The sequence below is a fragment of the Talpa occidentalis genome, unplaced genomic scaffold (genome assembly GCF_014898055.3).
Source record: "Talpa occidentalis isolate TD23 unplaced genomic scaffold, MPIMG_talOcc4v2.1 talOcc4.3, whole genome shotgun sequence".
NCBI classification, from domain to species: domain Eukaryota; kingdom Metazoa; phylum Chordata; class Mammalia; order Eulipotyphla; family Talpidae; genus Talpa; species Talpa occidentalis.
Genome location: NW_023603184.1, coordinates 25,377,722 through 25,391,287, shown reverse-complemented (window position 1 = coordinate 25,391,287; position 13,566 = coordinate 25,377,722). Strand labels below are relative to the sequence as shown.

The 13,566-nt window shown below is 45.6% G+C and overlaps 1 protein-coding gene across 1 annotated transcript in view; it reads left to right on the top strand.

Moving 5' to 3' along the window:
• TRIM66 (tripartite motif containing 66) overlaps positions 1-13,566 on the top strand; it is a 55,222-nt gene that overhangs the window by 15,657 nt on the left and 25,999 nt on the right. The window contains 8 exon segments of the mRNA XM_037522620.2: positions 7,086-7,189; positions 8,583-8,688; positions 8,691-8,729; positions 9,591-9,723; positions 10,009-10,125; positions 10,237-10,351; positions 10,900-10,996; positions 10,999-11,045. Of these exon segments, the coding sequence (XP_037378517.1) occupies positions 7,086-7,189; positions 8,583-8,688; positions 8,691-8,729; positions 9,591-9,723; positions 10,009-10,125; positions 10,237-10,351; positions 10,900-10,996; positions 10,999-11,045 (758 nt within the window).

Below are 13,566 nucleotides of genomic sequence, written 5' to 3'. Positions count from 1 at the left end.
CTGTGCTCCTGCAGTTATCTGGTACTTGTAGTCATGCCCCATCCTAATGTTTTCCTCCATCACGACCCTGTTTTTCTTTTCCTTTTTTCTCCCTCTTGTCTGCGACTGTATCTCCCTGAGGAACAGAGTTAGCTGCCAAGGGACACCTACCAGGACCTTTGTGCATCGTAAATGTGTGTCTTCTCCATCTGAAGTCTTAATCCTCTGCTTGTGACGGACAATTGGTCACTATGGCAACTGACTATGACGTCACAGGATAAGGACTTCAGGTGAAGTGGCAGGAGCAGGTGAGTGTGTAGGAGAGAGATTTTAATGTCTGTTGAAAGCCCTCCCCCACCCCACCCCCACACCTTCTGTCAGTGCTGGGGGCATAGAGGGATGTCTTGGGCTCCTGCTGATTTTTAAAATGATGCGGTGAGAGTGTGTGCCTGGCATCTGCGTGCTGCAGCAGTGTGGGGCTGACAGAGTGTGTCAACTTGAGCTCTGGCTGTGCAGGCACCGCTGCTGCGTGAGCCTGTTATTCCATTCTGGATTGCTATTTTGATACCCAGATTGCATCATTCTTCCTACGTATAAACAGGGGGTCCCCAGGGCCCTGCAGCTACTCACTTCTCCACCAACACTGTTGTTGTGATGAGCTCTATTTAAATGAGCTGCCGGATCGGGGCAGGTTCCAGCCACACATGAGCACTGTCATTTTGGGGAACATGGAGGGCTGAAGGATTTTTGGATCGAGTCCTAAAAAGCTGAGAGTGATGGCCTCCTGAGCTGTGCAGAGGGCGACAGAGCTAGTTCCTGAAAGTTGAAAATCTCGTTTTCTTCCTTCTGAGCTTCTATTCCGAGGCACCCAGAGGATTAGGAAGGAGATGCAGCTAGGAAGAGAGTCGCCTCTTTGAGGTCTCCCTCTTGCTGTTCAGTTTGGGAAAATTGCTGCAGAGCTTCGAGATAAACAGGAACAGGAGGAGTCAACCAAGCCCTTTCTTACAGGAGCATCTCAGGTGAGCTGGAGAAATGCATCCCTGGCTGAGGATGCATCAGAGAGAGGAGGAGAGGATCTAGGCTGCTCCCCCAACCCCACCCAGTACCCAGCTCCCCAAGGCAGAGGCCCTGCAGCTGCAGTGTGCAGGGTGGGTGTTCCTGGGTGCTTGATAAGCACCATCCTCTGGGACCTGTGGTGGTCTCACCTGTCGCTCTTCTGACTTCTCTCCCAGGTGTTGCTCTAATCACAGGGCAGCAGGGGCCACAGGTAAGCCTGCTGGCAGCCAGGGGCAGGAGCCACAGTCACTTTAGGATGGAAATCTCTTTCTAGCAGGAGCTGGGCATCTGGGGGAGATGGTGCAACATGTTTCTTGAAGGAGGTGCTGCTGTGGGGTCTGAACTAGAGTAAGGCTTTAGGGACTGTGTGGTGGGATTCTTAGCTGATGCCCCATGCTCATGGTGGCTGCTCTTGGGTGGGAGGGCAGGAATGGTTAGTGAGGATGGCCAGCCTGCCAAGAGGATTTCTTCTTGCTTAGTGACTGACAGAAGCATAAGGAGATAGACTGTCTTACTTTGACTGCAGAGGTAATTGGGATTGCTGAGTGGTTCAAAGTACCACAGGGCTCTGAGGTTTTGACCTAAGTCCCTCTCTGTCTCTCTGTCTCTCTGTTTCTCTCTGTCTCTCTGGGTTGCCATGTAACCATTTGTATGGTGAGAAAATTGGCTAGATGAACAGTTGAAAAGCTAATGTGTGAGCCAGGTCTGTCCAGCTTTGGTTTACAGGTGAGAACTGGTAGAGGAGCATCAGGCTGCTTCGGAGGATGCCTTTGCTCTCTTGGAGTTAGAGCTTGGGTGTCAGCTATAGAGTTTCACAAACAGGAGCTAGAAAGAAGGGCTTTTTAACCCTCAGAGGGTTGCTTATGTGCCTGAGTGTATGTGTCCCTTTATGGGGGCAACCTGACCCACTTCCAGCTTTCAGAGGGTGGTCTTCGGATTTCTCTCCCACACCAGCCTCCTAGTAATCAGGTTGTGTGGGTGCTGCTATTTATGTGGACTAAAGGGTGGACTACCTAGTCTTGACCCCCTTTCTTGCTACCTTACTGAGTCATGGCCTCACACACTTTCTAGGCCCCAGAAGCAGTCATCATGGTACCAAAGCTCAGGCTGCACCCTAAGCCTGTTCACGGCTTCTTCTGTAGAGTGGGGAGTTAGGGGAGGAAAAATGTATCTCTAGCTCACCACCATTCCCCACTGTACCTAGGGATCAGGATACTATTCTGTCTGTTGGGTAGTTGTTCTTTGTTGTATTAGAGGGAAAATACATCACAGTGATATGCTTAACTTCATAGTATCTTAACTTCTTAGCATCTTTAAAACTGGGTGAGCCTGCAGTATCAAAGACAACCTCACTATCACTCTTGTCAGCAAGTCAGGGGACAGGTGGCTGAGGGGAGGCCTGGATTTAACAGCTCATCTTATCTGAAAACAGCAGAGATGGAGAATCATGGCATGTTGCAAGCAGATCTCAGGGAAGCTGTGGGGCCCAGCAGACTGGGCAAACCTCAGCAGCCTGATACAGGGAACAGAGCTATGAAGCTTGGCCACGGGGGTAAGGGGTTCCCCTCTAAGGGTGGTCCTCAAACTTGGTTGTACGTTGTAATCACCTGGGGAATTAAAAAAAAAAAAACACTGGTGCCTAGATTCCTCTTCCTGAAATTCTGATTTAATTGATAATGGGATATGGACTAAACATCAGAATATTTAGAAGCATCCCATATGATTAAAATGTTAAAAAATATGAGAACCACTGCCCCCAGATTTTTTTCCTTCAGGCCAAAAAGCTCCATTTCACTTCCCTTTCTCAAAGATCTCATTTCTTAAAACTTTAAGCACAGGTAGGATTGGCTTCCAACTCCTACTGGATTCCAGAGCAGGCCACCATTAGAGTCTGATCATTATCATAGAATATTTTCTTATAATCAAATTATCTAGTTAATTAGAGGAAAATTACTTTGTTATAGACACTTGAATTAGAAGCATAGCATAGTAGAAAGGACTGGACTTTAGAGGCAGACAGACTTGTGTTCCAATAATAGTTCTGCCGTTGCTTTGTACAATCTTTGAACTTCAGTTTCTGCACCTGTGAAATGGGGATGGTACCTTTCAGAGGTGGCTTGATGATTAAATGAGATAGCACATGTAAAGTGTCTGGTTCAGGGACTGGTGGTAAAAGAATAATTTGTCCCACACCTCCTGGGGACCAAAAGTACTCACTCTTGTGACAGATGGACTGAACATGCTCAGCTTTCAGAGCTCCTCTTCTGGGCCCTCAGGTCTCCAGGAGCACCTCTGGTGCCTGTGACTTCTTCGTTCTGGAAATAGAAGCCTCGCTTCTTCAGGGAATGGTTGTGTGGCTTTGGGTCTTGGGTAACTATTTCTCAGAATTGATGTCTTGGTATCTGAAATAAAAGCTGAAATGAAAGCTTGATTAATTCAAATAGGGGAAAAATGTATTTCAATAATTTTGTGTAATATGTGATTTAATTATGTGTTCATAACCAAGTTAATGTTAAATATTATAAGTAGATGGTCAGTGGTTTTACATACATCTGTAGCCCTAAGAGTTTGTGTATTCCAATTGTCTAAATTAAGACTTTGTTTTGGTATCCACACTGAAAAAGGGGACAACTCTTAAAAAAAAAAGTTCAAGCCTGACGGTGGCTAGGGACCTTTTGAAGGTAAGACACAAATTTCTGGACAAAAGTATTATGAGGGCCTCCCTGGTGGTGCAGGGAGTTGAGCACTGCACTGTGAGGCAGTCTGCAGCCTCTGCAGCACGAGTTCGATCCCCGGCTGGCCAGGGAGAAACCCACATGGCGAGGCAGACCTCTCCTCTCTCGCCCACTGCTCCCCTCAGCAGTGTATTTCAGTCAGTCTCTCTGTTCTGTTCCCCACTCTGTCTCTGGTTGATCCTCTCACCACCACCCCCCTGCCCCCATCTCTGGCCTGTGCCCCAGCTCTTGTATGCATAAATGAATAAATCTTAAAAAAAAAAAAGTATTATGACTAAAAGAGAGCACCTGTCCTCTGTGTCCACTCTGGGCCCCACAGCCTCCCTGGGATGTGCCACAGCTCTCCATCTCTGTTGCCTGCTGCAGCAGCCCCTCTTCAGATGAGATGAGCTGTTAAATCCAGGCCTCCCCTCAGCCACCTGTTCCCTGACTTCCTCACAAGGGAGTATTCAGGTTGCTGTTTGACTGTCAGTCCCTTCCATCTTGCCCAGGGATTATCTCTAAGACTGACTGCAGTGGGTAGAGGAAAAGTGCTCTTCCCTATTCCCCTGCTCTTCCTAGTCCCTTCATTCAAAGGATATAGGAAGTGAGATTCAGAGAAAGAGGGTGACTTACCTAAGGTTACACACATAGTTCCAGTCCTGGTTCTGGAACCCACTTCTCCTAGTTCATAGCCTTTTTGAAGCACCATACCTCTGCTGCAGATTACTCATAATTCCTTTAACATCCTGGGCTGGCTTCCCCATCACTCTGAAAACCCCCAGATGTCTTCTTACTTCTTTCCATGGCTGTGAGTGCAAAAAATGCACAAGAAATATCCCATCCCCAAACTTGTCCAATCTTCAAAAAATCCTCTAGTGCGATTTTCTTTAGCAGCAAATGTGGATTATTTTTGTGTGCAACATATGACTGTATAGTTAAAATGCAGTGTAATATGTATTCTATTAGAAGGACATTCAGGGTGCTGTGGGAACCCAGAAGAGGGAATAATTAAGCCATTCTGAGGGAAATTAACCCTGCTTCTCAAATGTGGAACATTTGAATAGGCTTGAAAATATGGAATGGGAGTTTATTTTAAAAGGAGAACAAAAAAATATTTTGGGGAGAGGGGATGGCATTTTTATAAGCACAGAGTTATGCAAAAGTTCGATGTATTTAGGAGATAGCAGAGTTATTTGGCATGACAAAGGACATATAGGATGTATGATATATGAAGCTAGAGATGAGACCGGAGAGATAAGGCCAACTTGGGGAGGATCTTGAATACCAAGCTGAGAATTTTTGACCTTTATGGCCTTGAAGGAGTAGAGGGTGTGTGATGAGACCTTGTCTGATCTCTTTAGTTATTTATTATGCTAATAAGACCGTGTTATTATGACTAATGTTTGGGCATCTGGTACCAGGGAGTCAAAAGCCTTATGGAAATTATTTTCAATAATTAGAGCAGCATTTCAGTCCTAGGAGTAGATAATGAAGCCAAGTGGAAAGGAGGGACAGTCACCTGATTTTCCTGGATGGCTTTACCTGTAGAGAAGAGAGCATCCTTCTCCACCTCTGGCCATTATTCTTAACAGGCAGGGGTACATCTAGGAGATTCTAGATCTAGCTCTGTCATTAAAGAACATTGCTCACAAAGGCAGAGGGTAGTTTTTTTTCAGAGGAGGTCAGAGAAGAAAGAGTATTGAACTATTATTTTGTATGATTTTGATTTTTCAAGCATATATGAGTTAGCTTTTATGGCATAATAAACTACTCCACACTTAATGGTTAAAACAACAACTTAACTCTAGTGTATGAGTCTACAGGTCTGCAGTTTGGCTTGGGATTCACTCTGGGTGCTGCTCTGGGCTAGCCAGGCTGGGCTAATCTTGGCTATGCTCATGCCTGTGTCTGTGCAGCTGGTGGGTCAGTGGGGCTCACTGGTTTATGGTGGGACACCTGAGACAAAAGAAGCTTCTCTCTCTACATGGTCTCATTTTTCAGCAGGCTAACTTGGAGTTGTTCACATGCCAGCCTTTGAGTTCTGATAGTCAGAGCAGAATCATACAAAGTCACTTGAGGTCTGGGCTCAGGACTTGTTCATTGTCACTTTTGTTGTTCTGTTGGCCAAAGCAGGTGATAGATAAGGCCAACCTGACTTCCACGTGTGAAGAATAGACTCCATCTTTCAATGGTTAGCATTGAAAGGGCATGGATACATGGAAGGGAAGAATGTGTGATCATTTTTCAATGTAACACTTAGATTATCTGACTTTCATCACCAAGGAGGGTTGATAATTGAGGCTGCTTTATCATAACTGGGATTTGAGGAATCTTTTGACTTGAGAATCAATAGTCATGTGCTTTCTGAAGTATTACCTCAGTGAATCCTCACAGCAACACTTACTTTCACTTTGTTTTACATACCAAAAAATGGGTCACAGAGGAGGTAAGTGAGATTGATGTATCCAAGGTCACTGGGTGGTAAGCCTGGTGTTTGACTGCAAATCCAGAGCAACTATCATTGTATCATTTTGATGAGGTGAAGCAGAGGAGACTGTGGTGGTCCTGCTTCATTCACTGTCATTGCCAGCCTCTCTTCCGTTGCTCCTCATCCCTGGGCTCCGGCACCCATCCCAGGCTAGCTGTTCTTGGGGTGGCTTGAAAAGAACTGTAATTTCCAGGTGGCAGTCTCATATATCTCCTCTGGGAATGAGGATAAGAGAAGATATTTTCAAGTGAAACATACGTGTATGTAGTGTACCCAACGTGGACCAGGTAGAGAAGGTTCGATAAAAGATCTTTGAGCCCCAGGAGTAGATTGAGAGATAATGGCTATATAAAGAGAAAAATACCTTCTAGATGAGCAGGCAGAGTCTTGCCTTTCTCTGGATAGAGCCTTCTTGAAGCTTTAGCTTTGAGATCTTAAAACTAATTCTGCTATGTGGTAATCATAATGTCTGGCACTGTGCCACAGGCTAAACTGACCCTCTGGAACTCAGCCAGTAATGGAAGCTGACCCTTCAGGGCTGTAAAATCAAGAATAGGAGCAACAGAAAGGTCCTTAATTATCAGAACCTGAACAGGGTTGGGCCTGTAGTAGCATGGCTTGTGGGGAGGGGAGGTTGATAGGGCCAGGTGAAGACAGAAGGGGATGGTCATGTCCAGAGACCATAGATGGTAAGTGCACACTGTGGCATCACATAGCGCTCATTTGGGCATAAAGTGGTATTGGCACGTACCTTGGTACTATGTGTTGGAATACCTAGTGTCTAGGCCTTGTGTTTCTTGTAATTGGCCATGTTTCTCTGACTCTGCTTTCTTTCCATCCCCCAGCGCTCATCATCTGTCCTGGGTGTAACCGAGTATACCTTACCAGGGATGTAATTGAACATGTTTTTCTAAAGTGTTTGTCTACTGCTCAATCCAAGATGGCCAGGGTAAGTCAGGACAAATAAAGAAACAGCTGATCCTTTTAAGAAATTGATGCCCCTGCCCCTGTCCATAAATCTTTCTATCCACCCATCACTCCCCCTGACTTGTTACTCCTCTGTCAGTTTGTATATCTATCCACCCACCCATCCACCCACCCTCCCACCCATTCATTTTTCTATCAAGAAGAGAATCAAAGTGTTTGAATTGGGGAAAACAAAATGTGGTGCTTTTCCCCTCTTTACAGCTCTTACTTAAAAAAGGTAAGTACTGAGCTTTTATTTCCTTTTTTTTGTCCTACTGAGCTGTAACTCATACACCAGGTAGAATAAACCAGGTTCATCGATCTTGCCTATATTTAACAACTATTACTTTTTTCCTGGTTTTTTGAACTTTCCCATCACTTACTGTTACCCCTTCGGTTCCTCTCCTGACAAAATTATTCATACTGTTATTTCATTTGCAATTTCTTTACCTGTATTTAATTTTTATTAAATGTCTGACATGTGCCAGAGTCTATGTTGGTTGCTATGGAGATAGACACCCATCTCCTTTACCCTCAAGGAATTCATAGTTTAATTAGTAAAACTTGTTTTTCTCATCATTTTTTTTCCCACCATGGGTTTATCAGAAGACAGTCTGAGGACAAAGCCATCAAAATCCACATCACTTTGGTGGGTTATATTATTCGGACATAGATAGGCTAATGTTTTCTGTATCTCCTCCAGATGTTTCAGTATCAGTCCTGCAAGGTATTTGCTATTCAAATGAATGAACATTTTGAACTGGGAGAGGACTAGGAACCCTTAGACCCTTAAGCCCCAGTAGTAGAAACAACTCTGAGAGTTGACCTGTGCTTGCTCTTTCCAGGCTGCATGTCATCACTTTCTGTGAACTCCTGAAGCCGCAGCTCCCTCCTCTCTATAGGCACATTCAACATTCTGCTCTTGCTTGTGCTTTCCCATTTTCCTCCTTTGTCTGCCTGATGAACTTCTACTTGTCATTCACCATCCAACTCAAATGCCCTGGAAGGACCTGGAAACCTCCTGCTCCTTCCTTGGCACTTAGTATACTTCCTTTGTCACAGCATTATCCATTGACTGTCTGCCTCCTCCAGTTCTTCCAAGTATATTCTTCCATGCATATCTTTGCCTTATTCATGTGAGTATCCTCAGCTTTATCAGTGGACTTATCCGAATAACCCCTGAGGCCTTTTAGTCATAAAGAGTGCTTCCCTTCCAAACCTCCCCCCACCCCGTCACTCCTAGGCAGCTCTCCAGAATTGACTCCAGAATAGTAGAGGGACAGCCCTACAGGACTCATGTCCTATAGTGTCTCCTGCTCATTCAGACAGACCCAGATGAGGATATTGTCAATAACTCCAGAACTCTCTGCTTCTAGAACTGCTCTGAGTGCAAGGAGAAGAGGGCAGCACACATCCTCTGTACCTACTGCAACCGCTGGTTGTGCAGTTCCTGCACAGAGGAGCACCGGCATGGCCCTGCCCCCGGGGGCCGCTCTTTCCCCGGACCCAGAAGGGATCTCCAGGTATCACTGCCCCCTCTCTACAGCAGCTCACATGCCTTTAAGGAGTGCAGAATCCTAAAATCATTGGAGAATAGTTTTCTGAACTTTTTTTCCTGCTGGGGGTGGTCTCAGACCCTGTGCTAGAGTCACAGTCACAGTTAAGTTCACTCTAGGCTCTCCCCATTGGGGGTGGTAGTGGAAGAGTGTATGTGAGATGGTACATGGAGGAAGAGTTTTTAATTACCATGGAATCTAGCTGAGTTCCCTACCTTTCACATATATTTAAAGTTGTGATGCTTTGCTCCTATTTACTTGGTTACCTGAAAATCCTGGATTAGGGCATGCATATTTGTCATCCATTGTCACCAGTTTTAAATGGCAGTCTTCTTGAAAATCTTTTCCCAAAGCCCTTGAACTGGGAGCCCTTTTACCTTTGTTATGGCCATAGGAATGAGAGGGCATGATCTGTGTGATTTAGTGTGGAGCCTGGCAAGGCTGGGTAGCTGGTTTCAGTCCCATCATAACAGAGTCCTGATTAATGTAGAGGTGTAGATTGAATTTTAGAGGATTTACTATTCTACAGGAGATCCATATGCAACAGTAGGAAGTGCCTTTGTCAGCCTCTGGCAGGTGATGGGATGCCTGGGGCTTGATGGTCCAATATTCCTGGGCATCTGGGCAGATCTATCCAGGCTAAGCCTGTGATCCTCCCTGTGCTCCTGGAACCTCAGTGGCTCAGAGAGGCCACTCCCATTTTGCCCTACCTTTCCTCTAAGCTCTGTTACCTCCCCTGTGTTCATTGAAAGCTCAGGGATGCTCAACAAAGCTTAACTGAGAGGTCTTCCTGAGCAAGAGCAGCCACTTCTTCATCTTCTCTAGCAGGAGTGAATGGTGGCTCTGGGGACTTCGCCTTGTACTGTCCTCTACACACACAGGAAGTGCTCAAGCTGTTCTGTGAGACCTGTGATGTGCTCACCTGCCATAGCTGCCTCATGGTGGAACACAAAGAACACAGGTAGGGTGACACTCAGGAGGGCCTTGGGAGGGCTCTGGACTCCCTACCCATGAGAGCTCTGGCCTCCCAGTAGATCCAAATCATCTGCTTGCCAAAGCCAACCTGCAGCTTCTGGGCTGAAGTTTTTCTCTACTCCTGTTGTGAAGCTTTTCTAGAGAAGTCCTGATAGGCCAAGAGCCTGTGGTACCTTTGACTTTCCTTCTCTACAGTCCCAGTCTACATGGGCCTGAAGTGCTTAGAAAGAGACTCAGTCCTTCTCAGCCTTTTCTCTGTCACTCCCTCTAGGTGCAGACATCTTGAAGAAGTTTTGCAAAACCAGAGGATGCTTCTGGAAAGTGTGACTACCCAGGTGGCACATAAAAAATCCAGTCTGCAGACATCTGCAAAGCAAATTGAGGACAGGTAGCACAGGCTAGCCCCTTGCCAGCGCTGGAAATGCTTTGCTCCCTTCCAGCCTGGCCCTTCTAGGCCTGTAGGGAAGGGTTCACTAGCCGCTGTCCCATCTTCTTCCAGGATCTTTGAAGTGAAGCATCAGCACAGAAAGGTGGAAAATCAGATCAAAATGGCCAAGATGGTTCTGATGAATGAGCTGAACAAACAGGCGAATGGACTCATAGAGGAGTTGGAGGTATGCTTGGGCAAGTGGACCAGATGAATGGGTTTACTGCTCTCCTTGGTCAGAAACCAGGCACCTACTACACTAGCCCTATTGTTCAGAGCTGCCTGAACCGGAATTCAGATGTGCAGTTTCCATAACTCTCTGTTGCTCCCTACATCTCAAATATCCAGTCTAAATTTGGGAGGGTGGCTAATTAAGGGCTGGAAAATCGGTTAAAAACCCCCATCAATGTTCTGACTCTAAGGCAGCTGCCTTCCTGGACTACACAGTCTTATAGCCTTGGTAGAGATTCTTGAGACAGCTTTCATCCAGTTATTTCAAAGAGATGTAGACATTCATTCATCATCCATTCCTACAGAAATCTACCTCACTTTCTGTCCCTCCCTTCTCTGTCTGTCAGCAGCCTATGGTAGCAGTCCTGCTGTCCTCTCAAGGTTACAGTCTCATTTCATTCCATCAGTGTTCACTTTGATACAGACCAGGTCACTATCCTTGCCAAGCAGATGGGTTAAAGTCCACAGATAGGACCTTGGACTCTACCTTGTCTCCCTACCCAGGGCATTACAAATGAGAGAAAGCGGAAACTGGAGCAGCAGTTACAGAGTATCATGGTTCTCAATCGTCAGTTTGAGCATGTGCAGAATTTCATCAACTGGCTGTGTGCAGCAAAACTAGCATCCCTTTCCTTTTCAGCAAAGAGCTGGTAAGAACAACTCCTAATCCTCAATCACTGCTTTTGCATTAGTAAGTGGATACCATCTTTTAGCAAGTCCCACAGTGCAAAGGACCCAGGTGCTAAAATTGCCCTGCTTCCTCCAGGCAACTCAGCTGGGAAATTTTGTAGCTTTTTGTCATAAGTAATGGATTCAGACATGATCCTGGATACTAGCTGTGTGCTCATCATCACATAGAAAGCTTCTGGGTTTAAGTGGGGGACTAAGGAAAAGCTGGAGTTGGGGATGATGTTGAGGATGCTGATGCCCTGGAGAAGGGGCAAGGATTTTGAAAGAAGTTGGTGGAGTTTTTTGGATAGGTTCAATCTAAGGTGACTGCAGGGCATCTACTTGTTTAATTTTTTTTTTCTTTTATTGAGGTAACATTGGTTTACAACACTGTATACACATGGATTCACACCTCCTCAGGTGTGTGTCACCACCAAGGCACACAAAGTCCACTGGGAGATATCCAAAATCTGTTTTGATAGGTGGCTCTGCAATTCAGAAAAAAAGTCCAGGGTTGGAGATAGAGGTGTGGTAGTCACTGGGATATCAGTGGTATCGCCTTAGAAGAGTGTATGAAGGAAGAACAAGCCTGGAACCCAGGGAAATACTGCCATTTTCAGTATAGAAAGAGGAAGAGGATGAGTGAAGGAGAGTGAGAACCAAAAGCTAGAAGTCAGAAATAGGACCATGTGTTGCACGGAAGCTAACAAAGAGTTTGAGATTCCAAGTGGCCAGTCTTAGCATTGCTGCATAAGTAAAAGAATGTGAGTGGTGGAGGGAGGTCTTAAGATCTGGGAAGCAGGACATCACTGGTGATATTTTGAAAGAAATTCCAGTAAAGTAGAAGGTTCGAAAGTTAGAATGGGGACACCGAGGCTGGGAGGTGAGGGAATAGAGACAGACATGAAGAGAAATAAGTTAATTTGAGAAGGAGACAGAGCTGGAGTGACACTGATTTTTAAAAATTTGGAAAACACTAGCACATGCTTATTTGAGAGAAGAGGTTGGAGATGGAAGAAATGGGTGGAGGAGTGAGAATACTGAGAAGTCAGGAAGAGTGAGATCTAGAGTAAACCAGTTCATCTTAAATGTAAGAGGCACTCCCTTTCTCTGAGATGGGAGAAGAGGGAAGTTATTATTATAATGTAGTTAAGTTCAGAGGTAGGAGGGATGCAAATTTCTGAGAGTTTGCCCTTTATGGTCTCTTTTTGGCCTATGTGAAGTAGGAGCTGATAGTAAGAGGGTTAGACTTTGGGTAAGTGGCACTGAGGGAGAAGTGAAGCTTTTATTCATAGTCATTGAATAGTGAAAGAGGAAAGTCAAAAGAAGTGACAAGAAAGGACTGGGGGTGCCACTGAATTTAATGATCACTGAAGTGACCCCAGATAATGTGACTTTGGGAGGACAACTGTCCTGGGCTGGATTGACCTAAGGTCTGGCATTGGTGATTGTAAGGGTCAGGAATGGACACAGTGCAGGTTTTCTGATCCCTTGCAGTCCGGGTAAAGGAGGAGTCAGAGTCCTCAGTGGTTTTGCAGGCTTTTATTGTGATTACCAGGTACATGGCAGGCAGGGGTGTTGGGGGCTGGGAGGCTGGCAGGCCTCCCAGCCCCCAGCAAGTCTTCATTCTATCTGGGCTCACTGGCGTTCTCTGCTTCTGCTTCTTTGCTTCTCTCTTGTGCTTCTGCTGCTGCTGGCGTCCCTGTGACGCCGCCCTTAAAAGCAGTCTTAGCCCAGGTGAATCCCATCTACCTATGCCCACACCCTATTCCAGGTGCCCACCATCAGGCATGCATTCAGGACCGCAAGGATCCATCATTTATCCTGATGGCGGGAGGGCAGAAAAGCCTGGCATTTTTCCTTACCCTACAGTGATGGAAAGGGAATTAGGAACTAGTGATATTGTTACTAAAAATGATGGGAACTGGGACAACCCAATGGACTGATGGAGCAGGATTTGGACAGTTCAGCACAGAACCCACTCAGAAAGAGCAAGAGCTAGTTCTGATCAGGGGGTAGGTCATTGTAGTTTAAAGTCTCATAGGTAGAACAGTTCCAGATGATTAAAAGGGTCTGCATGTGGTGACTGAACTGAGAAAAGAGGTGGAGGTGATTGACCTGACAGAGATCAAGGAAGTAAGAGACCAATGTGTTGTTTGGGACATTAGTAAACTAAATGATGGCAGAGTAAATTGGAAACTTGCCGAAGTCCTAGCTAGGTAAATGGGAAAATTGGTGATAGGAAATAGATGAAAGGAATGAGAGAAGGAGAAGACAGTTGGTTATGATGGAAGAGTTTTTACATGTGGGTGGAAGTCATCAATGAGAAGCTCAGAGAATGCCTGCCCCATTAGGCTCATAAATCAAAGCCATGGTAGAATGAATGGAGTACTCTTGAGTGGGTTGCCAGTCAAATAATATCCTAAGGGACAATTACAAATCATTTGACACCTGCAAGAGAAAAGGGTTCTAAAACCTCAATAAAAGGAAGGGGGATCTGCA